The sequence below is a fragment of the Andrographis paniculata genome, unplaced genomic scaffold (genome assembly GCF_009805555.1).
Source record: "Andrographis paniculata isolate CXL003 unplaced genomic scaffold, ASM980555v1 Contig51END, whole genome shotgun sequence".
Lineage (NCBI taxonomy): Eukaryota > Viridiplantae > Streptophyta > Magnoliopsida > Lamiales > Acanthaceae > Andrographis > Andrographis paniculata.
This window is the reverse complement of record NW_026137586.1, coordinates 2857227-2883523: the sequence shown is the minus strand read 5'-3', so window position 1 is coordinate 2883523 and position 26297 is coordinate 2857227. Positions and strand designations below refer to the sequence as shown.

The 26297-nt window shown below is 31.3% G+C and overlaps 2 protein-coding genes across 4 annotated transcripts; both read left to right on the top strand.

The window, feature by feature from the left end:
* The first annotated feature begins 1518 nt into the window (after positions 1-1518).
* Positions 1519-7098, top strand: LOC127253769 (alanine--glyoxylate aminotransferase 2 homolog 3, mitochondrial-like). Its single transcript, XM_051278532.1, has 9 exons — positions 1519-1806; positions 1940-2170; positions 3933-4103; positions 4806-4949; positions 5285-5464; positions 5828-6053; positions 6132-6245; positions 6485-6571; positions 6912-7098. Exons 1-9 carry the CDS (start codon positions 1570-1572, stop codon positions 6956-6958), a joined length of 1437 nt encoding a protein of 478 aa, XP_051134489.1. The 5' UTR covers positions 1519-1569; the 3' UTR covers positions 6959-7098.
* Positions 7099-11871: 4773 nt separating this feature from the next.
* On the top strand, positions 11872-26284 carry LOC127253629 (E3 ubiquitin-protein ligase listerin). Of its 3 annotated transcripts, none has more exons than XM_051278293.1 (17): positions 11872-12132; positions 12210-12324; positions 12427-12489; positions 12976-13053; positions 13166-13257; positions 13772-13871; positions 14658-14810; positions 15540-16195; positions 16329-16800; positions 17206-17672; positions 19316-20030; positions 21285-21972; positions 22177-23195; positions 23332-23790; positions 24619-24849; positions 25065-25594; positions 25889-26284. In XM_051278293.1, exons 1-16 carry the CDS (start codon positions 12077-12079, stop codon positions 25290-25292), a joined length of 5592 nt encoding a protein of 1863 aa, XP_051134250.1. In that variant the 5' UTR covers positions 11872-12076; the 3' UTR covers positions 25293-25594; positions 25889-26284. The 3 variants fall into 3 exon arrangements, with proteins under 3 accessions (XP_051134250.1, XP_051134248.1, XP_051134251.1); XM_051278291.1 differs by having other exon boundaries at positions 13769-13871; XM_051278294.1 differs by lacking the exons at positions 11872-12132; positions 12210-12324; positions 12427-12489 and having other exon boundaries at positions 12976-13058; positions 13769-13871.
* The last annotated feature ends 13 nt before the right edge of the window (positions 26285-26297 follow it).

Genomic DNA, 26297 nt, shown 5'->3' with positions numbered 1-26297 from the left:
TTTAAAATTTTTAAACCTTAATTAAATTAATTAATTATTCTAATATTTGTATTATACAATAATTATTTTTATTAATTTTTTAAATATTTATTAATGATAATTTTCCTAAATTCAGACATATTAAATGGACCACGGAGAGTAAAGATGTGTTTGACAATTAGCTGATAGCTGTTAGTTGATTCGATTAACTATTTTAACTAATTGATTCGATTAACTATTTTGACTAACTGATTCGATTAACGGTTTGTATTAAAACATTCGGTAAAATAACAGTTTGATATTAGATGTTTATACGTAAAATGAAAATTAAGGACATTGATATGTTATTTTTTTAAATATTTAATTTTGTTCATTTTGGTTTAAAATTTATGTTATTAATTATTGAAAATTATAAAAATATAAAATATTTATTTTTATTTTTTAGATTTAAGAAAAATATTTTTATTAAAAAAATAATAATAATTTTTATTGAAATTGTAATAAAATATAAAACAATAAATTTTTGTATATATACTTTTATCATGTTAATTATTGCTTATTAATTTTTAATATAAAATTTATATAATAAAAATATATAAATAAATTAATGTTATTTCTCTTTTCTATTTGATTTAATTTTAATATATTTATATATCTTACACATAAAATGATTTTTATATAATAATTAATAATAGTAATTATTTTAAATTTATAAAAATAAAATTATAATTTAATAAATTAAATACATTAAAATAACTAATAAGTAATTCAATAAAAATATATTTATATATATAATAAATAATTAATTTTTAAGCATAAATGATGATTAAACAAAATTAAAGTGAAAAAATTCTTTAAAACAGTGGGTATAGATTAACTTTTCAAAATTAATTTTTTAAATCCAAAATTTCTTTTAAAAAATTAATTTATCAAAGGCTGGCCAAACATTTAAAAAACTCATTCCCAAACCCCCAGATGGTGTGCTTGTTTGAATGTTTGAATTTTAAAGTGGGTTTTGAATAGTAAAAATTTTGAATTTGAATAATTATATGATGTGATATAAATAAGTATTGATGTGATGTTTTAAACGTAAAAGTGTAATTTTTGCAAAATTCTTCAAACAAACACACTCTGAATATACATCTATGTAGTGGGACTTGCATAAATATATATTTTTTTAAAAACTAAATAATAATATCAGAAAATTTATCAGCATTCCACAACAAAATAATATTCGTCCTTTAATAATTTATTTATTTTTTTCATTTTGGTCCGTTTAATAATAAAAATATCCATTTTTTTTTAGTAATTGTACTGACATGACAAATATCTTTCGTTACATTTGTATCATAGTTAATTTAGTCTTTTTACTTTTATTTTTACTTTATCCCAAAAAGTAAATAAATATATAGATATAAGATGGAAAGAGTATATGTATAAAATAAAATTTAATTGGGATTAAATCAACGATCCAGATTATCGAGAAAGAAATCGCCACGGCATTGCTCAGCACTATAAGTAAATGTATTCTCTGCAAAACTTCTCATCACAACTCTGCATGTTCAAAATTTTCTTCCTTTGAAGTCGAAAATGGCGTTCCCAATCCTCCGGAGGGTATTTTCCTCCAAATCCTCTCGCTTCCTTCGCTCCTTTACTGCTTTCAAATCGTCTCTCGCACAGCCTTCACACGATAACGATTTTACAAATCCAATCATGCCTTCGTTCGACTACACGCCGCCTCCGTACACCGGACCGTCCGCCGACGAGATTTTGCAGAAACGCCGGCGCTTCCTCAATCCTGCTGTCTTCCATCTCTTCACAGAACCGGTGAGACTTTTTTCACTCTATTTCTTCTTTAATTTTTTCTATTAGATTGGATTGGATTTGCTCTGTTTTCGATTGATTTAATTAAGCGGTTATGGATCCTGGTTGTTGTTGTTGTTGTTGTTGTTTTTGGTAGTTGTGTTTGGTAGAGGGTAAGATGCAGTATCTGTTCGACGAGAAAGGAAGGAGGTATGTGGATGCGTTCGGGGGAATTGCGACAGTCAGTTGCGGTCACTGCCATCCGCGCGTGGTGGAGGCGATCGTCGATCAGACCAAGCGCTTCCAGCATTCCACCGTTCTCTACTTGAACTCCGCCATAGCTGAATTCGCCGAAGCTCTTGCCTCCAAATTCCCCGGCGACCTCAAGGTACGAAAATCAGTTGATTCCTTGTGTTATGAGAAATGATTTCCTATTATAAATTTTGAATGGTGGGAGGTTTGTGCTAACAATTTTTAAAGTAAAAGTGAGGATTTATAATAAATTTTGAAATTAAAAACGAATTTTATGCAATATTTTTTAAAGTACAAGAGATGCACAAATTTTACAAAGTAAGGGTTTAAGTTAAAAGTTATGGACAATTTTGTCAAATATTAAATTAAAATAACATTGAAAAATAATTAAATCAATATTCTTTCAAATTAATTTTAAACAAACTCTAGAATTCAATCAAAATCTCCCAAACAAAAACACCCATGTAAGATTTGATCTAATGTATTAAACTAGAAATTGATTGATTAGGTTTATACCTTTATTGAATTTGTTTGGTTTTGAATGAAAATTTAGGGTTTGCTTCTTTTGATAGATTTGAAAAAAATTTGGTTTGAGTTTGACATTAAAATAATATATGATGTGATGTTTTATGAAAAAAAAAAAAATTTCTGAAAAATACATTGTCCAAATAATAAAAATTTGGGGGTTTGGACGTAAATAAACACACTTTTGAGTGTTGTATGAATTGTATAATATTAATTTGTCTCGAAACACAAACCAAACATATTAAGTTGAGTATGAAAGAAAATGTTATTTAATTTTTATGATGCAATAGTAGATGGATAAGTTCGGATCGAGATACATATAAATACCTTATTATTTTATGCTAACACTAACATATAATAAAAATAAGAAATTATATAGCTTAGTTAGTTTTAATTTCAAGCTTTGTTATATTAATGGATAAAATAAATTTATCCATTATAATCAAATCTTAAATGACATAGTGTCACTTTAATATGTTAACATTGCTATTATGGAAATGATAATTATTTTTATCGACAATAAATCTAAAATAAAATCTATCTTGAACAAATTTAATCTGATGAATGCAAATCATATCGAAAAGACCAATATTTTCTTTCTTTCTTCTTTTTTTTTTTTTTTAAGGTATTTAAGTAAGGAAAGATGTTCATTTTGTATAATGTTTGATTGATGATGTTTCCCTTCTTTCCCTCACCTAAAACGACATGATAGGGTCCGTAAAGCATGACCTAGTAGGGTAGGGTTGAACTTGTGACTGTGATGATGGTTCAAACCCTCGACGCCTCAGGTCACCTGCCACACATGGTTCGCCTAGTGTGACTTTTCCGTCGGGCCTGGTTTGCAGGGTATTAGGTTCGATTGGAGGTTTACCCAGTGCGCACTTTCGGGTAGCGCCTGCATCATAAAAAAAAAAATAAATAAATAAATTAAAAAAAAAAAAAAAAAAAAAAAACGACATCATAGGATGCTTGATTGTTAGTGCTCTTTTGTGATTTTTTATTTTTATTTTTATACTTCAATTAGTATTATTGTTTGAGAGTTTGTTTGGACGTGAATGTGGACGGGTTTGTGAGACAGGGGTGTGATATAGTAGCGTTAGATAGTGAAACAATCATTTCTAGAGTATAAGCCGTACTGAAGAGGTTTACAAGTATTTTAGCACTAGGATAATCGTGAATCTGAGTTGGAATAAAACTCTCTATTTTTTTTAAAAAAAAAATTATTATCATTATTATTATTATTATTATTATTATTATTGAGATGCAATAATAATAGGTAGAGTGAGTGTACATAATAATACGTACATGTATTCTTAGCTAGATAGGTTGTTTCCATTTAATTAGTTAATTAATTAATTAATTAATTTCCTCAGGTAGTGTTCTTCACGAACAGCGGGACGGAGGCAACAGAGTTGAGTTTGCTGATGGCGAGATTGTACAGTGGCTGTGAAGATGTTATTTCAGTAAGAAACGGCTATCACGGTAATGCGCTCGCCTCAATGGCCGTCACTGCTCAAAGTAGCTACAAATTTAATGTTCTTCAGGTCTCTCTCTATTTCATATATATATATATATATATATCAGATCGAATTCTCTGCCTCATTAAAACATTTTATTTTCTATCCTCACATACATAATGTATATATATACACACACGAGCATGCATATATTTCTAGATATATGTCATGAGATTCTTTGTCTTAAAAAATAAACTTTATCCCTCTGTTCTCACACCCATAGCGTATATACATACCTTTATATAGATACACGGCCATGGGATCTCTGTTCAAAAAAATAAATCTTATTCTCCTATTCCCACACCAATATCGGTGTATACATAATGTGCATACATACATATGATATGGGTGTGTTCATTTGGGGAAAATCCTCCAAATTCTATTATATAACAATTTTTTTTTTTCAAAAAATATTCAATCAAATACTTATTTTTCATTTTTTATATTATACTAAAAATTAATTTTACAAAATATCATATCAACATCTATTTATATTACATTATACGACTATTACAATTCAAATCCCAGCTCAAAGTTCAAACTCAGAATAGAGAGAGTGTATGTATACACATTATGTGTGTAGAAATAGGGGATAGAATTTATTTTTAGGACAGAGGATCTCATGACATATATCTAGATATATATATATATATATATATGCATGGCCTTCTTAATCAATTAATTCTTAGGTAGCTATGCAAATAAATAATTGAATGAAATTACGCACAGAGTGGAGTTCACCACGCTCAAAATCCAGACCAGTACAGAGGTGTGTTCGGATCAGACGGAGCCAAATATGCCAAGGATGTTGAAGATATAATTACTTACGCCACATGCGGCCGTGTCGCTGCCTTCATTGCCGAATCCATACAGGTCCTGTCTTGTCCTCTCTTTATATAATACTTCTTCCGTCCCACGTTGAAAGTCTGTGTTACCGCAGATATAAAAATTTAAAATAAGTATAAATAGTAGATAATTAAAAATATATTAATAAAAATAATTATCTTATAATAACTAACTAGTTTAATCAAAATTAAAAAAATAGAAAATATAAAATAGATTAAGGTGTGTAATCATTTTTTTTTTTTAAAAAAAAGGAAAGTGTGGGACGGACATGGTAGGCGGGACGAAAGAAGTATATATACGATTACATTTTCTTGTATTTATTAATTAATTAATTTAATTTAATTAAATTATGTACTGCTTAGGGAGTTGGCGGGATTATGGAGTTGGCACCGGGTTACCTTCCGGCAGTATACGATGCTGTTAGAAAAGCAGGTGGACTTTGCATAGCCGATGAGGTCCAAACAGGCTTTGCCCGTACAGGGAACCACTTTTGGGGATTCCAGGCTCATGGTGTCGTCCCCGATATTGTAACCATGGCTAAGGTAATAATAATAATAATTAGTATTCTTCTATTAATTACTTAATTATTACTCTTTTCGTCTCACATAATTTCTCTATTTTTTGTATTTTTGTTCGTTTTACATAATTTATCCTTTTTTTTACAAATATAATTATACACTTTAATCACATTTTAAAACTCATAATTTATAATATTTTTATTTTAATTAAAATATTTAGTCATCTTAACTGTAATCTATAATTATTTTTATTAACTCCGTAGAGGATAAATTAGTTGGATACCTAGTTAGAGATGACAAATTAGCGGAGAACGGATGAAATATCTTTTTTTATGATGAATTAATTATTAATAATATATATATATATATATATGGATGGATGTGCAGGGTATTGGGAACGGAGTGCCACTCGGAGCAGTAATCACAACTCGGGAAGTGGCGAAGGTGTTAGCTGAACGAAACTATTTCAATACATTCGGGGGAAATCCTGTTTGTGCTGCTGCAGGACTTGCAGTTCTTCAAGTCATCGAGGAAGAAAACCTTCAACAAAACGCCCTTGTTGTTGGATCATACTTAAAACGACGTCTTCTTTCGCTCAAACACAAATACCACCGTACGTATTTACTTTATCAATTAATACTTTAGATTATTATTATTATTATTATTATTATATATATATTATTTGATGCAGTGATTGGGGACGTCCGAGGGAGGGGCCTAATGCTGGGGGTTGAACTCGTAGCAGATGGTGATTCTAAAACCCCTGCCACCACCCATGCTCTTCGTCTGATCAACCAAATGAAAGGTATAAACGGTGATATTTGAATATTAATTATTATATCAAAATATAGTAAAAAATTATAAAAATATTTTTATTAGTGTCTTATAATATTAATGAATAGATATTTGTATAAAAAAATTATATAAATATAAAAATATTTTTAATGTTAATTAAAATGAAACAAAAGATAAATATAATACGAACGGAAGGAGTATAATATATATATATATATATATTTTACTTTAATTAATTTATTTGTGCAGAGATGGGCGTGTTGATAGGAAAAGGCGGATTTTATGGCAACGTATTAAGAATCACTCCGCCCCTTTGCTTCACAAAGGAGGATGCTGGTGAGTATATATGGTTATATTCTTTTGCCCGGGTTTTATAGTATATTTTTACTATTTTATTTTATTTTATTTTTATTTTAAAATGTCAAATCAAATAATTATTTTTTTTTACTATAAATTTATTTTAGATTCAAAATATAACATCAACTTATATTTATATCACATCAAACAACTATTCAAATTCAATTTTTTATTATTCAAAAATTCAAACTAAAAAACTAAAACCCACAAACAAACACACCGATATCTATATACATTTCATATTAATTTACAGCTGTACTCACACGTACAGTACATATTTATCCTATCTTGTTCTAATTAATCTATTCTTTCTTGTAAGATTTTCTTGTTGATGCCATGGACATTGCGTTGTCAAGGAGGATGTAGTAATCAATATCCAAGCAAAGTATACTAGAATAATGTGTGTGGCTATTCAATATATATATGGTACAACTTCTTCGACTTTGTATTTTAAATTTTATTAACTTATAAACACCGTCGAACGAATCGAATACTATTATTACTATTATCAAATTTCATCATTGGCATTATTGTTGTTGATTGCCATTTTTATAATTATTATTATTGTTGTGAAATCTTGATTATTTTGGGATCCCCTCAACCGAATTGATGATTATCAACTAGATTTAGATTATCAGTATATCTTTATTTAGATATCTTTATCAGTATCTCTTTAGTTAGATATCTTTATCCGTAGGTTGTTAAGATATAGTACAACCAAGTGTGAATTTGATAGAGTGCCTATATAAAGAGGAGGACTCCTCGCTTGTACTTCACTCCAGTTTTGAAAATGAATAAAACACTCTACTTTGTCGGGTGTATCTCACAGTGTTCTTACTTTTAGCGTCTGTTGGAATTGTGTGCAAGGTCGCACTAGCGAGTTTTCGAGGGAGTCGAAAAATCGCTAGGTCGACGGAAAGGTGTTCGAGGAGGGGAACCATTCGACCCGTTACAAGTGGTATTTGACGTTTGGTTTTACACTTTAAAAAAATATATATACCAAAAAATAAAAAATAAACTTAAAATGAATAAACTTCAGCTGGCTTTTGGATTCAGGTCAATATTAGTTTATCATGCTTTTGCAAATTTATTTGTTATCATATATGCACATAAAAGATTTCGATATGTTATTTTGTATTTTTTATTTGTTTAGGTTCAAGTAGTTGTCACGGTTTTTTTTAAATAAAAAAAATAGATGAAATATTGTTGAAGAAAAAATACTTTTTAAATCAACAAAAAAAAATAAAGTTTGAAAATATACAAAAATAAAAAATAGTGTTTTATATTCCATTTCATTTGTCCAAGAAAATATGTTAATAGGAGAAAGGTTTCAATTAATATTGTTACTGGCTGATGGTGATATTGTGGGAAAACTGATGGATGAATTAATTATGTGAGATAAAAATTACAATCAATTGATGGTATAAAGGTATAATTAGGATGATGATAAATTTGTAAATAATTGTAAAGTTGAATGATAAAATTAAGAAATATGTAAAAAAAATAAAATTATATTAATAAAAAGTTCATCTACTTTGTGGATGGTAAAAAGAAAATTAATAAATATTGATTTTTTTATTATTATTATTAACTTTTTTTATGGAGGAAGTATTAATTCAAGTGGCTTAAGTACATGTGAGCTTAGGGGAATTGAGCCCGAGCCGTCATCTCCGTCTCATGCATCTATTGTATTTCCGATTATATGGACCGCTCATCCTTGTTGGATTCGAACAATTACCACAAAGCCAACATCTCCATGTTAATTGAGTACATCAAGTCAAGATACATCATTTTACCATCAATTTCGTTCAAAACAATAAAAAAAATTTCATTTTTTTATCTCAACAAAAAATTTAAACCTCTCGGTTAAAGAACTCTGACTTTGTTGCCATTTTTTTATATATATATATGAATTGGCTGACTAGCGGTTCAGCTTTTCTTTTAAAAAATATCTGACCGTCGCCCCAAACGCAGGCACAGTAGAATAGGGTAGGTGAATAAGAAGAAATATGATGATGAAAAAGGAGGAGGATCGAAGATATATAGAAGAAATGAAAGAACCGGAAAGAAAAAGAAAGAAAGAGGAGAACATGTGGGGCTGCAGCGATTTTGAATATGTAATTGTGTAAATAAATTGATCAGGATAAAATATTTATATTTCAGAATAATATTAATAATAATATATTTATAATAATAATAGTAGCAGACCTACAAAAATAGTGTAAAATAAAAATAGAATTATGGATTAAAGACGATCTTAATAATTAAATTTGCATATTTACCGGGAGAATTGGAATAATTTTTTTCTCCACATCCTGCAAAAATAGAGAAATAGAGAAAAAAGCCCTCCCTTGGATATGCTCTAATCTTTTTGGTTCGAAGGTTTAGGAGGGGAGGGGAGAGAATGAGAGGAAATTATAAAAAATTTTGTGTTTGATTCAAAATTTTTTAGAAGAGAAGGGAGGGGAGTCAATTTTTTCTAATTTTTTTCTCCTCCAGTTTAAGGGAATTTGGAAGGGAAAAATTTTATCAAAATTTTCTTTTATCTAATTACCTATTATACCCTTTACATATTTTATTAGAAATTTTATAACATTTTTCAAAATTTTACTACCCCCTCGGTCCCGTTGGAAGGGTGGCGTTTGTTTTTTGCAAGTAGATTCTTTAATATTAATATTATATTGGATTGTAGTAAAAAAAAGACAAAAATACTCCTATTAGTATGGTGTAATATAAAAGTAATGACATTTGTGTAATATATTGTAAGTTGAAAGAGTATTTATTAGGATAATAGGTAGTACAATTACTAAATTAGGAAATTGTAACCTTGTTTTGGAACGGACGAAAATTAAAAATGGTAACCTTTCAATTGGACCGAGAGAGTATTTATTTATTTTATTTTTAATTATATCAAATAAATATTAAAATTATATTATATATTTTTGAAATAGTTTTAATTAATTTTTTTTAATCAAGTTTAATTATAATAGTTTTTTAATAAATTACAAATTAGCATATAATTATATCTATAATAATAATATTTTACCTCTTTTGTCTCATATGAGCATATTATTGTAAATACGAAAAAATTTAGATAAAATATAATTAGTAAATAATTAAGAAGTGTACTAGTAAAAATAACTATTGTATAGTAAAAATAATTATAAATTAAAATTAAAATAACTAAATAGTTTAATTAATATGAAATATTTTTATAATATACTTAGTTTATATAATTTTTGTTATAGTGTTATTATTTATACGTAAAAACTATTGTTTATCTTTATTGGTAAATTTAATAAATAACTAATGTATAAAGTATTTGCTTCTTTCCAAGACATAATAATGTAATCATTGTTTTTATTATATTAGACAAGTAAATATTGTATCATATTTTATAAATAAATTAATCGGATTTTATTAAATACTTTTATTTTTCTTTATTTATATAACATAAAAATAAAACAGTAACAAATTATTATATTTTCCTTTTCCTCATCTGTTTAACCAAACATAAAAATACTATTTTATCTCGCCTCCTTCCATCCCATATGAACCAAATAACTATTACAAATTTAATATTCTTTCCCCTCCATTCGGCTCCCCCCTCTTCTATTAAATTTCCTCCCCTCCCCTCATTTGAACCAAACAGACTCTAAAGGAGTGTATTGAATATAGAGTTTGTTGGATTTAATTGGATTTTTAAAATTTGGTTAATTAAGTTTTTTAAAATTTGAGGGTATTCAGTCCAGATTTTTTAAGATTCGAGTGTATTCAATTAAGATTTTAGAAAATCTTCACAAATTTTGGTATATTCAACAATTCATAGATTTTGTTAAATTTTTTCATAAGATTGTTAACAAATTAAGTTGTATAAAATCTTTGGTTATGAGCTAAGATCTTAATGGATTTTCAAAATTTTAACAGAAATATATTATTTTCTTTGTATTATTAATAACTATTTATTATTTTATATGTATTTAATACAACAATTTTATTATAATAATATCAAATTATCAATAATATAAAAAAAATTTAGATGTAAATATAAAAATTAAAAATATTCTAAAATTTTATACATTTTTCTAAAATTTTATACATTTGAAATAATATTAAAAATTATATATATTTAAAATAACAAAAATAGATTTGTTCAAATGGTTCCAATCAAAATTATCAATTTTGATTTTTTTGAAAGATCAAATTGAAATTAAACATTCTACAATTTTAATTTGTATTTTTTTATTTCGATTTCAGTTCAAAAATCACCGATTTTAATTTACACAGTTAGTTTATATTGATTCTTTTTTATTTCTTATATTTTTAATTTCAATTAAAAATTGTAATTTTAATGTGATTTTATTTTAAAATATATACTTTTTTGTGTGTAAAAAATTATATAAATAATAATAATTAAATAGATTTTTATAAGATAAAAATTAATTACATTGAATAATAATACTAACAAATTCAATCAAAATAATAATATAACAAAAAAATATAAATATAAATTTAAAATTATTATTATTAAAATAAACACAAAAAATAATAATAAATATATTTTTTAAGAACCAATGTATTTTTAATATTTTTGTTAAATATTTTAAAATTTTTATATATATATATACAGATAGACTTCCTATATTATGAAATTATATAAATTAATAAAAAATATTTAGTCCATAAATTTATAAACTCTCGTAAAATCTACGTAAATCAATATATAATCCAGTAAAATATATCAAAATTTATGGCTGCGGGTTCTACATCATAAAAAAAAAAAATTAAAATCCATATAAATAAATAAACAAAATCAATTAAACTCTTCGCATATTCTATATATAAAATTTCTAAATCCATTATAGGGTGTGTTTGTTTGGGGATTCTCCACAAATACATTATTTATCCAATTTTTTCTTAAAAAAATCATCAAATTAAAGACCTATTTTTCAATTTTTTATATTATACTAAAAATTAATTTGACATCCAAAACATCAAATATATACTTATTTATGTCACATCATACAACTATTCAAATTCAAAATAATTTTGAGTTGAATTTTGAATAATAAAAATTTTAAATTTGAATAATGTTACTAAATATAAATAAATATTGATTCTGATATTTCGAATCTAAAATTAATTTTTTAATATAAAATAAAAAATAACAAAGAGATATTTCATTTGATATTGTTTTTTTAAAAAAAAATGAAATAAAAGCCCAATGTTAATACTATTAAAAAAAGGCCAGTAAAAATTTTGTCAGTCGGGGGATACATACGAGTGTCTGTATATATATATTGTCTGCCTGCCCAAACTCCGGCGTTCCGTGGGCGACCCAACAGCGAGAACCTAATCAGAGTTCATCAAGCTTCGAAATTTCTTATTTATTCCAAATATCTGCTGGAAGAAATCTCGATTTCACTAATCATTTGAACTTCTGGCCGATTGATTCGAGAGAAGGAATATTCAAGAACAAAAATCATGGGGAGAGGGAAAGGAGAAGCTGCGAGAGCCAAGTCTCGCCCTTCAAGCAGTAGGTTGTTCCTTCGTTTCAATTTTCTTTGCTTACTTCAATTGCGGGCATAGAATAGTATATAACGAAAAACAATTGCAGTATGGCTGCTTCACTGTTGCCGTCGGGTGCCACCGCGGTGGGTTTCGGAGGTTATATTGGGAGTTCACGCGTGGATTCTTCGCTGCCTTCTACTCCGGAGGCCTCTCCTTTTTTGGTTAGTTTTATTCCTGTTTCGAATGGAAAAGATGCTGAATATGTTGCGTCCTCGAGGTTTTCGTCTGTGATGAGTTAGCTCACTTGATGATTTTTCGAGCAGGAAATTGATGGTGAAGTGGCACTGCACTTGAAGCGGCTTTCGCGGAAAGATCCCATAACCAAGGTAAGTAATTCAATGCATTTTTTTTTTTTTTTTTAGATTTGCTAATGATATTTCAGTTTTTGAATTTTGGATTTTGATTGGATTGAGTTAGTGGAGACCTTTGTATATTATGTTGATTCTGGGTATTCTAAGATTATGCAATATCTTAGGGTTTAGTGTCAACAGAAAAAATTAAGATTACACAACCTTATTGTAAGGTAACATATACATGAATGGAAGTTCTTGAAGAGAACAGCTATGCCTTATGAGTTTTATATGGAGTCCTAAGTATTTATTAAAATTTTTGCGTGTTTATGCGTGTGTGTTTTTATCTGAGATAATGTTAACCGCGGGTTTTATATTTGTACATTGAAGTAAAGAATTTCACATTTTCCAGTGAATTAATTAACATTATCTACTTCAAATTTTGTTTTAAATGTTTATGTGATATAGAAAACTAGCTGCTACAATGTAGAACATGCTTGCTAACTGTTGTTTGTTTTGCAGCTTAAGGCTCTGACATCACTTTCTCAACTTATTAAGCAAAAACCTGCAAAAGAAGTAACAATAATCATTCCTCAATGGGTATAGTTATGTCAAATTTTTTAGTTTCAGTTAATTAACTTGTTGAAATTTTTCTACAATTCCTGTACTTTGCTTTAGGGTTGTTCATAGTTTTTTTTTTTTTTTGACATAGGCATTTGAGTACAAGAAGCTACTGCTGGACTACAACAGGGAAGTTCGACGGGCAACTCATGATACCATGACTAACATTGTCACTGCTATTGGGTTTGTTTTTAATTGTTACTTTAGTCTGGTTGATCCTTGTGAAGTGGCTGATCGTAAAACCTGTAGATAGTTGCAAAATGTTCTTTTTAACCATGAATGCAATGTAGTTAGTAATTTAATTTCAATTTTGACAGTGCAATAGTTCAAATTTCAATATCCAAGATTTTGTTCAGTTCTTGTTAGTTAGCTTTTATACACTCCACATGGGCCAAATGCTATTTACATTTGAGTGTTTCAAGTATGTTATAAATTTAGTAATGTTAATGGTTCTCGCCTATATTATAGAGACAGGAGATTGGTTACTATATACATAAACAATATAACATAGAAAAAGAAGTGCAGGGTATGTATTTCAAAATTTAACATTCTAAGTTTGATCAAAAAGCTAGGCTGAATTTTGCATCGAGTTATATCTAATATGCTTTTTCATGACCACATGCAAGCTATTGAGTTTTCAATGCCATCCTTCTGGTCCAAATATGATGTATATCTTTTATATTTCTGTTTTCAGAAGAGAACTGGCACCACATATGAAATTGCTAATGGGACCATGGTGGTTTTCACAATTTGATTCAGTATACGAAGTTTCTCAAGCTGCTAAGCGATCATTTCAGGTTTGTTTTTGTTAGATCTTACTAATGACCCCCTTTTCATCTATAGTAGTTTTGGTGCTTGTCACTTTTAAATAGATGTCATGCTGAAAATGGTGAAATTTTTGGTTTTATCCTCACTCCTTTAAGCTTGGGATTTTAAGCACCAGAAGATTAATTTACGTTGTAAAGGATTAATTGCAAAAAAAAAAAAAAAAAAGAAAAAAGAAATCCAAAGAACCTTGGGGTGTGTTTGTTTGGAGGTTTGGATTTGAATAGTAAAAATATTGAATTGGAATATTAGAATGATGTGATATAAATAGGTATTGGTGTGATGTTTTAAATGTAAAATTGATTTTTAGTATAATATAGAAAATAAAAAGTAGGTGTTTGATTTTATGTTTTTTGGGGGGGAATTTTTTATGAATAGTAGAAGTTTGTTATAATCTTTCAAACAAACACCTTCATATCTTCACTTCCTACAGTTTGTTCCTTGATAACATGAGTCAATGCCGGCTACTGTGGCTTGAGGAAATTTACAGCAGCACCCTACAGCGAAGTGCATGAAGAAAAACTAAAGAAACAATGTATCAGCTGAATAACAAAATTGAAGTAGTGCCCTAGTCACTATATGCAAGATATTTTCAGATAGCTTCCCTTTTCAATGAAATTTCCCGTAGCTCACTTGATTATGGCCATTTACTCAAGTTTTACAAATTTTAGCTGGATATCCTTTGTTCCCATTCTTTTGATTCTGTGTGTCAATCAAATGAATATATGAACAACTTTTGTCCTTGCATCATACTGCAGAGTGCCTTCCCAGCCAAAGAGAGAAGAGTGGATGCGCTGATGATATATGCAATCGAAATATTTACATACATAGAAGAAAATTTAAAACTAACTCCACAAAGTTTGTCAGATAAAGCAACTGCAAGTGATGAATTGGAAGAAATGCATCAACAGGTGATGATATCGATCCTTTTCACATAGTTAAAATAATTACTCCCTGCAATGTATATTTCATTAGTTGCCAAAGGAACCTTTATTTTGACCTCCCTACTGTTTCTCAGAAGCAATATGTTTTCTACTACTATGTTTTATTATGTGACCTCCATATAAATGAATTCCAAACTGGTATCAATTTTCCTTTAGTATCTTAATATGCCCTTGTGTGTTCTGCAGTAGTTTTGCTACCAGGATAGTGATAAAAGGTGAGGCCATGAACCTTTTTGTGAGGGATGGGGTGCAGCGTGCCAGAGCACCTTTTTGGGTGGGTTGTAAATGATGGCCCCATATAAAAATAATACATCCCATAAAGCTGAATTTTGTTCCTGTCTTTTGGTTGAGATTATTTTTTACCAAGAAAGACACTGACATCATGAGTTGCATATATCAAGATGACAATGTAGTTTTTAGATAATTTATGGTGCTTTTACTGTATCTAGAACAATCCTCACAAAGATTAATGCTATTACTTTCATTATTATTGCCCTATAAAATTCTACAAACTTAAAGCATGTTACTCCCACGTATTTTGCGTCGCTCTATCCACAGTGATGATGATATCAACTTACCTTTGTTACTTCTATTTATTTATTTTTTTCAAATAGTTGGTTTGCCAACCTTTAACTTCTTATTACTGTAATATTCCATTGTATCATAGTGGTGATTCTAAACATTATTGGCTGCCAGGTGATTTCTTCATCTTTACGTGCACTAGCAGCAATTCTTGATGCCTTCTTTTCCCTGCGTTCTGAAAGGTCTGGTTCTGAAAATGTATCTGATGATTCCAAGCATGCTGTGAAAGCCCGGACTGCTGCTGTTTCTACTGCAGAGAAATTACTTTCCACCCACAAATATTTTATTAATTTTCTGAAGTCTCAAAGCGTAGCTATTCGCTCTGCTGCGTATTCGGTAGTGGGAAGCTTTGTTAAAAACATTCCACATGTTATCAGTAAGGGAGATATGAAAGAGCTTGCTGTTGCAATACTGGGATCATTCCAGGAAAAGAATCCAGGATGCCATTCATCCATGTGGGAAACTTTGTTACTTTTTTCAAAAAGATTTCCAGACAGTTGGACTATGGTGAATTTGCATAAAACCGTTCTAGGTCGGTTATGGAATTTTCTTAGGAATGGATGTTTTGGATCTCAGCAGTTGTCATATCCAGCTTTAGTTTTATTTTTAGAAACAATGCCCTCGAAAGTTATCTCTGGGGAGATATTTTTGGAGTTTTTTGAAAGCCTTTGGGAAGGGAGAAAGTTTTCTTACTCTTCACATGCTGACCAGTTAGCATTTTTCTGTGCAATAGAAGAGTGTTTCATCTGGTGCTTGGCTAATGTGTCCAGGTTTGTGCTCAATTATTGTATTACTTATATTGGTCTTTTAGGGCAATCTTTACATATGTATATGCAGTTGCGTAATTTCTTTTTCTAGTCACACTCAAAGATTTAACATGTATTTCTGCTCCCTTGCCATCAGATATTGTGATGAAGATACCATCTACGACTCCCAGCGTAGCCTTGTTGATAAAATACTAATAAGGCTTCTGTGGCCTGAGTTTATATTGTCTGCCAGCTCAAAATACGAAGATACCTTTTCATTTCATGCTTTTGGTCAATCAAAGAAGATCATCGAACCTACTCTTGAGGAACCAAGTGAAACAGCAATCACTAAGCATTCAGTGGATTACAGAAATCTTGGGAAATGCATCATAAGAATACTTTCTGGGATTCATCAACTAAACTATGACCTGTTTTTGGTTTTCTCTATGAAATTTAAAACAGATTATTTGGATTTGTTTCAGCAAACAGAACATTCTCAAAATGTGCAGTGGGTGGTCAGATTTCTTTCTTTGCTGGACAAGCATGCTCTGCTGAAAGGAGAGACATGGCCTTTACTTAACTTGATGGGGCCCACATTAAAGAAGTCCTTCCCATTAATTGAAACACTAGTAAGACATCCAAGCACTCTTTCTCTCTTACTGTTTCTTTTTTCTTTTTTGTAATTCTAGTAGCCTATTAAGTCATAGAACTCCATCTAATATTAGCCTGCAAATTGGGTTTAATATCTCTGTCCTTTTATTGATTGAATTTTCTATTATTTCTTGTCTAAAAAGGGAGTCATGGGAAATCATATATATAGAACAGCATGAGCAGTTTTGCATTTCTTTTTTATCTTATTTCATTGGTGAGATTAGACTGGAAATAGTCTCAAAGATTAGAAGGTTCATTAATTGTCAGTTGAGCACATGGACACACAAAAGTTTCTCTTCTATTGTTCTCATATTCAGTTGTGTTAGTCTTCTTTTTTTCTTTATACAACTAATGCTATCTTCTCTATTGACTTCTCAAACCAGGACTCACCAGATGCAGTAAGGGTTATTGTTGTTTCTGTTGCAACATTTGGAGCTCGCAAAATAATGCAAGAACTTATGAGTATTGATTCAGGGACGGAACAATTCTTGAAATCCTTCAATGAAGTGATCATCCCCTTGTGCTTGAGACATTGTATTGCCTCAATGACTGCTAGACTGGATCTCTTGCTGGCTTTACTCGATGATCAGTGCTTCCCAGAACAGTGGGATGCAATTATTAGATACCTAGTGAATCGAGAAAAGGTTAGCTTTGATCCCAAGAACATGGATAGAAACAAAATTTTCATCTTGGCTACTTTGATGGAGAAGGTCAGGGAAATGACTTGGAAGAGCATTCATCAGTTTGGTTCATGTAAATACGACTGGCATCATGAGCTTTTAGACTTGGTTTCTGCACATGTTGTGCAAGTCTTTCCTCGATTTGGAGAACCTGATACCCAATTATTATGGTATGCATGGAATTTTTTTATGCAAGCTTCATGTAACATGTTTACGTTCTTTGTTACGTTGCATTCATGGGTTAAATGTATCTATTTTTCTGCCGGTTTATGATTGGAGGTTTATGTGGAAGTGCTTAATGCTTCTGTTCTGATAACAAATGTAAAAATGGCATTGTGCATTAGAAAAATATTACTGTAACGCCATTTTGTAAAGGGGGTAGAAGGAAGCATTGCTGGAATTTATGGTAAAGGTGGGAAGTGGTTCATGTTTATATTAACAATTATACCATTATGGCCTATTAAAGCAGCCTTTGTCAAGAATGGGCCACAATTATTATTATAATTTTTTTTTTCTTTTTTTTAGCAGACTTTCTGATGCTCTCTGCTATTGATTGTGGAGAAAACATTTTTACTTGTAGCTGGAATGCTGCATGTTTTTAGCAAACATATATGTTCCAAGTTCGTGCTAGGGCTATGTTTACCATTTATGCTAGGAATTCAACCATTCTTGTACTGTCTTCAGTTAAGCCCATATCATGTTTTTACCCCAAATCATGAAAAATATTTTGCTGGATGTTTTAGTAAATAACTTACTCCATATGTCATCCAATTCTGTGATCATTTCCTTTGTAAAATGAACACAAAATTGGATGATGGAGATAGTAAGAGAGGGAACAAGCATGAGTTTTTTTCTGATAAGTGCTAGTTTATGTATTGAAATGCTGTATTATGGCTTTTCTTCTAAAAATGTTTGTCTGACTCGGTAGTCGGTACAGAAATATTATAAGAATGAACTTTCCCGCAAAACCTTTTTCACAATGTATTAATTTCTTATTGTGATATCATTGCTTTGTATAATATAAGTTCCGGGCAAAAAGAATGCTACATTGATTAGGCATTTTTCTATAGATACTTTAGCTTTGTATATCCACAAATTTGTAAGGCTTTAGGCTATGGGTCTTCCCAATCATGATCAGGAGGTTTTAAATACCTTTTCTTTGTTCTTCATCAAGGATCTTCATTGATGATACTGTACTTCTCTGGTCTTTTTCTTTTTATTATCTTTATTATTATTATTTCAACTTTTTCTACGTGCAATGACATTACTGTTATCATTTAAACACCCCATATTGAATTATGGGATATTACACCCCCCCCCCCCCCTTTTGTCTTGGGGGCTGGGTGGGTGGGTTTTGGAAATTAGCCATTGGCGCCCAAATAATGGACTGACTTGACGAATCATTTCATTTTATCTCTCCTTATGTTATGCAATGATATTGTTGTTGTCACTTATAAACCATGTATTGCCATCTATGATTTTGTTTTATGTTTGGGGTTAATGATAATTTTAGGAATTGGCCCCTAAAATGATGGGCCGACTTAATGAATCATTTCATTTTATCTCTCCTTATTTTTTGGTTTGTATCTTGGATAATAAAATTGGTTTGATAGACCGTTATTTGTAAAGTGAATATTCTGGATCAATTTGCAGACAATGTTTACTTAGCCTTGTATTATTCAATCATGAGGATACTTTGTGCTTCCTGTGCTTCTACATGTTTACTGTGGATGATTAAATAATATTTATGTAGTAGACATAAAGATTGTCTAATATGATTATCTTTAATCTACGCTCTTATCTTGTCTGACAGTGCTCTCCTTGGTGGAAGATCTGAAGATGATAAAATTTCCTTCCTATCAGAGAAAACAATTGTTCTGATATTTGAGGAACTTCTTAGGAGGCTCATGTCCATCTTTGCATGTTCCACATTTGCTTGGGTTCAAGATAAAGTTGCTTTATTTGCTAGGGGCGAAAGTTATTCTAGTAAGAGGTTCGAATCCTCTAATAATATACAGGATGGTGCTCATTTTGCTATAGACATTCTCAATGGCAGCACCTTTTGCCTGCATACTATTGAAGCTGAAAATGAATTGATTCAAGGCATATTATCAGCAGTAATTATAATTGATTGGGAATTCAATTGTATGAATTTTTTGAAGGATGGGCTTAATAATGAGCAGATGAGGCAACTTGAGGCTAGGGTTACCTTTTTTAAAGCTGTTCATGCTTTCCACTGCAAACTCTCTGAGCAGTTCTTGAAATGTTTTGGCACAAACATCCGAAGGAGTTTAAGGATTACTTTAGTTCAGTCTGTAAAATGCATTGCATGCGAGGATGATAGATTTGATTTGGAAAACTTGATATCAGCTTGTTGCCAATGGACAATAGATGTGCTTGAACTTTTCTGTCAAGATCAAGAGGAGGAACAGCAATTAATGGATCAATTCCTTAGCAGGACTGAGTCGTGGCCTTTGTGCATCCCACCTGAAATGATGGGTGCCAGATTGGAAAATATCTCTCTCCACGTGAGTGTTTCTTGAGGAATTTCTGTTCTCTTCTAATCTTATATAATTATTTAAAGTTATTAAAATGAAAAGGAAAGCGCCAAACTGAAGTTTTATGTTTTTTATTGGAACAGCTGTTTTGAAATTCATCTTTCTGTTCTTGTTTTCCTTTCATGTGCTCTCTGTTTTAGTTCTGTATACTTATATTTACTTCATAGGAATTACGATCATCATTATTTGGTGTTAAACTTCATGGCTTATACTGGATTATAATAGATAGTATGAGCTTTGCTGAAAGTGATATAATTGTTAAAAGTTAATTTGCTCAATTCTGGGATATTTAGTGTTCATTTTCTTATTTGTTGATTGCATTGGAAGCTACCAGAAGCATGAATGGCCGACTTATTTGGTAAGAGCATGATGACATGCAAAATGACTCTAGGATACCGTCATGTCGTTATCTTTTGCAAACCTGTTGTAATTATGATTTAAAAGACTACGTAATCAATAACTTTATGTTCGTCTCCTTCACAGGATTGCCTGTTATGTGATATTTGAAAGAACAAAGAGTTTGGTTGCAAAAGAATTATTGAAAGGTTGGGCCTCGGGTGAAGTCATTGTACAATTGTGTACTTTTGAAAAGATTGTTAAATATTATTAAGTTATACTTTATAGGAAAATATTTCAAATATTAAGCATAAGAATTTTAAGAAGTGGGAATTTCGAAGTATATATGCCAGAAAAAATGTTTGAGGTTTGTCAATGGAGCATGTGTCATTTGTTTGTTGTATGACAGTTTAAATGGACACTTGTATGAACAGGAGGTTTGCACAAATTTAATATATGTTTGTATTGTTTATAGTTTATGCATGTCTTTGAGGTTTAAGAGGTCTCTGGTTCAAGTACTGCTGGTGAATATTGATGAGTACAGTACGATATAGCTATTTCTTGTAGAAACATAGAATATTTGTTAACACATAATCTATGTGGGTTTAATTAGTTTACACAGAGTACTTTACTATTTGTTTTATTAGTTCTTACATGTGAAACCTATACTCCCTTTTTCTTGATCATTTATATCCAAGTTGATGTTAAAATAAATGAATTACAGGAAATTGTGTAGCTAGTCAATCATTTGGAAATCTATATGGAATATATGTTGTATTATTGAAAATGCATCATACCTTCATCATGTGCATGTGGTAATGCTTTTTAATTTTCCAAGAGAGCAAATAATATGTTATGGAAGCTAACAATGTCTAGTATGATATTCAGGGACCAAATAACACCAAGTTTGTTGCTTTAATCAACAAACTTATATCTAAAATTGGATTTGATCGTGTAGTGGCTGGTGTTATTAAGCCTGAATCAGCTTCTGGAGATAATCCTTTAATGAACTTGACAATCAGCCAAATTCATTATTCTCGTCCTTGGCTTGCTGCTGAAATAATGTGCACATGGAAATGGCTTGGTGGCGACGTATTGCACTCTTTTTTACCTTCTTTCCTTAGCTATGTAAAGAAAGGAGATGCTGCCTTTTTAAATTCCATATTGAACATTTTGCTTGATGGTGCTCTTGTCCGTGGAGCTAATGCTGGATTAAATTTCCTGTGGCATGCTACACTTGATGAGTTAGATGCTATCGAATCACCCTTTCTGAGAGCTCTCACTTGTTTACTGTCTGCTATTTTTCAAGAAAATGTATGGGGAAGTGAGGAAGCTAACTCGCTCTTTATATTGCTTCTAGACAAACTATATATCGGTGATACTGCAAACTCAAATTGTTTGAGTGTTCTTCCGTGCATCATGAATGTCCTTGTCAGACCCTTGAGCACTGGATTTGGTGACTGCACAAATGATCAATGTGATACTTATAGCCAAAGTGAATTGCATCATGCTACACTGGACTGGCTTAAGAAAGCACTATCTTTTCCTCCACTGAATACATGGCAAACTGGAGAAGGTATTTACTACTAGATCTGTATGCTGTGAATAAAGTGTGCATGCAGAGTAAATATATAATATATTCTTGGTTCTCAATATTAATAGTTCAAATATCTTTATTATTGAAATACAGAAAGGAGCAATCACTGTGTTATGAACATATTCTTCAGTTGCTTTTGCATTACTGTTTTTTTATTTATTTTAAATATCTTACTTGTTGCAGATATGGAGGACTGGCTTAACTTGGTTGTATCCTGTTTCCCTTTAGAAGTTTCAAAATCAATGCAAGATATAAAACCAGAGAGGTTTATCTCTCCTACAGAGAGAACCACTCTGTATGAGCTACTTCGGAAACAGAGGCAAGCTTCATCAGCAATAGTGAATAAGCTTCCAGTGGTGCAGAAACTGTTATCAGAATTGTCAGTTATTTCAATTGCTTATTGCTGGGAAGAATTTGATGATGATGATTGGAAGTTTGTCTTGCATCAACTAAGGTTTTGGATTGAAGCAGCAGTTGTTATGATGGAAGAGTTTGTCGAAAATGTCAATGATACTTTGAAGAATGAGCCGGATGATGTTAATGTATCATTAAGTAAACTTAGGGATATTATTGAGTTGAGTGATCCTTTTAACATGGAACTTGCCAGAAATGGTCTCATTGGATTCTCCTTGTTTTGTTCCCTTGGATTCCAGGCTAAGGAACATGCTGAAAATTTAAATTCTCTTGGAAATGAGAAGTGGGTAATCATCTCAGATCGTATTTTCGAAGGTATCCTGCGTTTGTTTTTTTGTACTGCTGTTGCAGAAGCAATAGCAAGTTCATGTTGTCATGAAGCTTCATCGATTATTGCATCGTCAAGGTTAAATCATCATGAGTTCTGGGAGTTGGTTGGTTCATGCGTTGTTCTGTCAAGTTTACATGCAAGAGACAAAGCTATGAAGTCAATTGAGATTTGGGGGCTAAGTAAAGGAGCTGTCAGTTCTCTTTTTACATTACTCTTTTCTTGCAAACCACTTTCACTACTGCAGCTGGCAGCTTTTGCTCTACTATCCACAGACCCTGTTGCGCAAAGTGCTTTTTCATGTGACAATGATGGAATGTTGGATCATAGTTCTTCCAATAATTCAGATTCTTTTGATACATCGTCAGCAGAAAAGTTTAAACTGAGGGAAGAAATTTCTCACAAACTTGAAAAAGTACCTCTTAATGTTCTTGAAATGGATTTGGTGGCACATGAAAGGGTGGGTTATATTTTATATTGGCAATAGCACTTTTTGCTTGGATTAGATTGTACATGGACATCTATGTTGGATAGATTTTACAGAATAGTACCTTATCTGCTGACCATCCTTCTTTTTTGCTATATTGAATTCACAGGTGAACCTGCTAGTTGCTTGGTCTTTGCTGTTATCTCATACAGTATCATTGCCTTCGTCATCCAAAGAAAGGGAGAGAATCACTCAGTATGTGCAAGATTCTGCTGATTCCATAATACTGGATTGTCTATTCCAACATATTCCCTTGGAGCATTACATGGGCACCAGCTCAAGAAAGAAAGATATGGAACTTCCTTCTGAAGTGGCAGCAGCAGGAAATGCTGCAACTCGAGCTATCACAACCAGGTCATTGTTGTTTTCAGTTGAGGTGCTTTGGCCTGTCGGACCTGAGAAACTGGCTTCACTTTCCGGTGCAGTACTAGGACTAATGCTTTACAGCCTTCCTGCCTATGTTCGAGGGTGGTTTAGTGATGTTCGGGACCGTTCTGCATTGTCTGCCATTGAATCTTTCACAAAAGCATGGTGCAGCCCAGTATTGATATCAAATGAATTATCACAGGTGCGAAAGATGTGATTCACAATTATTGCTTTTACTTTATTATTATTATTTTCAAAAGCTTGATTGTCCACATAGATTGAGTTTGTGTTTTAATTTATTTGAGTAGATGCTGAGTGCAAATGTCTAATGAACTACTATAACAATTATAGATGGGAGTATTTATCTTTCAATAAAGATGAGGACTTAATTGTTCTATCTATTGATAGGTCTTTGTTATCACCATGAATTGGGAATTTCAATTTGATTATTCAGGTGTAATTCGTGAATTTACTATCTTGATATGATACCGACTGAATTAAATACTTAGCTTTCCTCGCCAGTTCTTAACTAGTGCCTGTTCCTCTTAATAAGCTTAACTATATGCTGAATTTGGTTTACTGCCCTTTGTTAAAGAACTGGTAATGAATTGTCCCTGTAACCGAGGGTATTAGTTTGTTTATCTTGGGCTACTGCATGTTCAGTTCTAAGGTTTCCATGTGCTGCAAGCCTTGAATATGATCTGGTACCTTTTTGTTACAGTAGAAAAAAAATTTGTGTTTGGGGAAAGCTGTTGAACAATAAAAATATTGTCTGCTAGTTAGGTATTTTTACCTTGAGCTTGCAGTCTCATGGAAACAAACTTATGCTTTGCACCCCTTGCTGAAGCTGAACTCCTATATTTAACTTGAGGGAAGTGTTTGAAATCCTTTTATCCATTTCTAGATTAAAGATGACTAGTAGTTATATTCTATAGAAGTGTTTTGGATTAGTTTGATAGAATCTTGGTGTTTTTATTTTTATTTCTAACACCTGTAACCCCTTGTAACTGGAGTCTGTTTATCAATGCAGATCAAGAAAGCTAGTTTTGCTGATGATAACTTTTCCATCTCTGTGAGCAAATCAGCTAATGAGGTAGTGGCCACCTATACAAAAGACGAGACAGGAATGGATTTGGTAATACGCCTTCCCCCTTCTTACCCTCTGAGGCTTGTGGACGTAGAATCCACCAAGAGCCTTGGCATCAGTGAGGTGAAGCAAAGGAAATGGTTAATGTCATTGATGGCATTTGTTCGTATTCAGGTCGTTTATGCTGATTCCCACAAATCATTGCATGCTTTTATTCCTTGCATTGAGTTTTCTTTCAATTGTTTGACATACACTTGTTATAACCTAACTCAATGAAAACTCTTTCATCAATCAATAGGTGTGTTCTGTCATTTACTATTTATTACTTGATTCAGTTATACAAATGTAATTTGAACTTCAATGCTGATAGTTTGAGTTTGAATCTACAGAATGGAGCTTTGGCTGAAGCAATAAGGTCATGGAAAAGCAGTTTCGACAGAGAATTCGAAGGAGTTGAAGATTGCCCTATTTGTTATAGTGTCATCCATTCAGTCAACCATAGCCTGCCTCGTCTTGCTTGCAAGACCTGCAAACATAAATTTCATTCAGCCTGTCTTTACAAGTGGTTTTCAACGTCACATAAGTCAACCTGCCCCTTGTGCCAATCTCCCTTTTGATTCACTATATTAGGACAGGATTTTGATGATCTTATCTAACGATTTCATTCCTACCTTGCTTCGATGCCTTCTATCACAATCTCATTCTAAAGGAACAAAGGCCAATTTGTTCTCTGTTTGAAGAGCAAGGAGCTTCTGAATTTGTATTCTTGTTGTACTTTCCCCCCTCAGCGAGTAACCTCTTGACCCACAGGATATTGGGATTTCTCCCAAGTATTCATCCCTTGATCTTATTCAGCATTCTTCATGGAACTCACAACCCCGACTACAGGAGGCCTTTCCCTGTCTCCCATGTTAAAACTGTAAGTCTGCTTGTTATTCATTAAGTGTTGTACGATGGCTATGAATCTGAAACTTGCTTAAACACTTGAGGTCTAGATAATTTCCGTGTTTGTTCTGAAATGACTGGGTGAGATTGTACTTTTGAGCAAATAATGGCTTGGTATTGGCATGTTGGATTAGTGGTCTTTACGATCAAATTGCCATGTTCTCCTAAAGGTCTTTATTACCAAATTGCGTATTTACTAGGCTGAGTTCTTTTTACCTTAAAAATAGTACACTTATATTAGAGTTCTGCCATTTCTTCTGTAATTCAGGTCAGTGTTGATTCCATGGAAATCCTTTTTTTATGCTGAATGAGCTTGTTTGTTGTGTCGGCGCACTATCTCACGCAAACAGCAGGAAATGCTTATCAGGTTCGGATCACATTGTACATGGCGCATAGTTTTGGCATCTTGAATGATTAGACAAAAACAGAATGCATCATACATATCCAAGGGTTTTGATTTTATTCTTCATGTACCATTTCAATGTGTTTACATCGTCTGTTGACTGTTATTTTTGAAGGTGATATTTATCCATACTCATTTTGTAAGAAATATGCCCTTAGCACTGACATTGAAGTTTTGATTTTGTGTAATTATAGCAATTTGGCACACATACTTTATGTACAATTGAAGTTATTTCATAGATAAAATATCTTTTATGTATTAGATATTCTTTTTG

What these genes read in the sequence shown, in the direction of transcription:
- LOC127253769 (XM_051278532.1), top strand. Translation starts at nt 1,570, where the DNA reads ATGGCGTTCCCAATCCTCCGGAGGGTATTTTCCTCCAAATCCTCTCGC. An exon ending in ACAAATTTAATGTTCTTCAG is followed by an intron (nt 4,104 to 4,805) that starts GTCTCTCTCTAT and finishes AATTACGCACAG; the next exon opens with AGTGGAGTTCACCACGCTCA. An exon ending in GCTCAAACACAAATACCACC is followed by an intron (nt 6,054 to 6,131) that starts GTACGTATTTAC and finishes TATTTGATGCAG; the next exon opens with TGATTGGGGACGTCCGAGGG.
- LOC127253629 (XM_051278291.1), top strand. Translation starts at nt 12,077, where the DNA reads ATGGGGAGAGGGAAAGGAGAAGCTGCGAGAGCCAAGTCTCGCCCTTCA. An exon ending in TGGAAAATATCTCTCTCCAC is followed by an intron (nt 20,031 to 21,284) that starts GTGAGTGTTTCT and finishes TATGATATTCAG; the next exon opens with GGACCAAATAACACCAAGTT. An exon ending in TACATGGCAAACTGGAGAAG is followed by an intron (nt 21,973 to 22,176) that starts GTATTTACTACT and finishes TACTTGTTGCAG; the next exon opens with ATATGGAGGACTGGCTTAAC.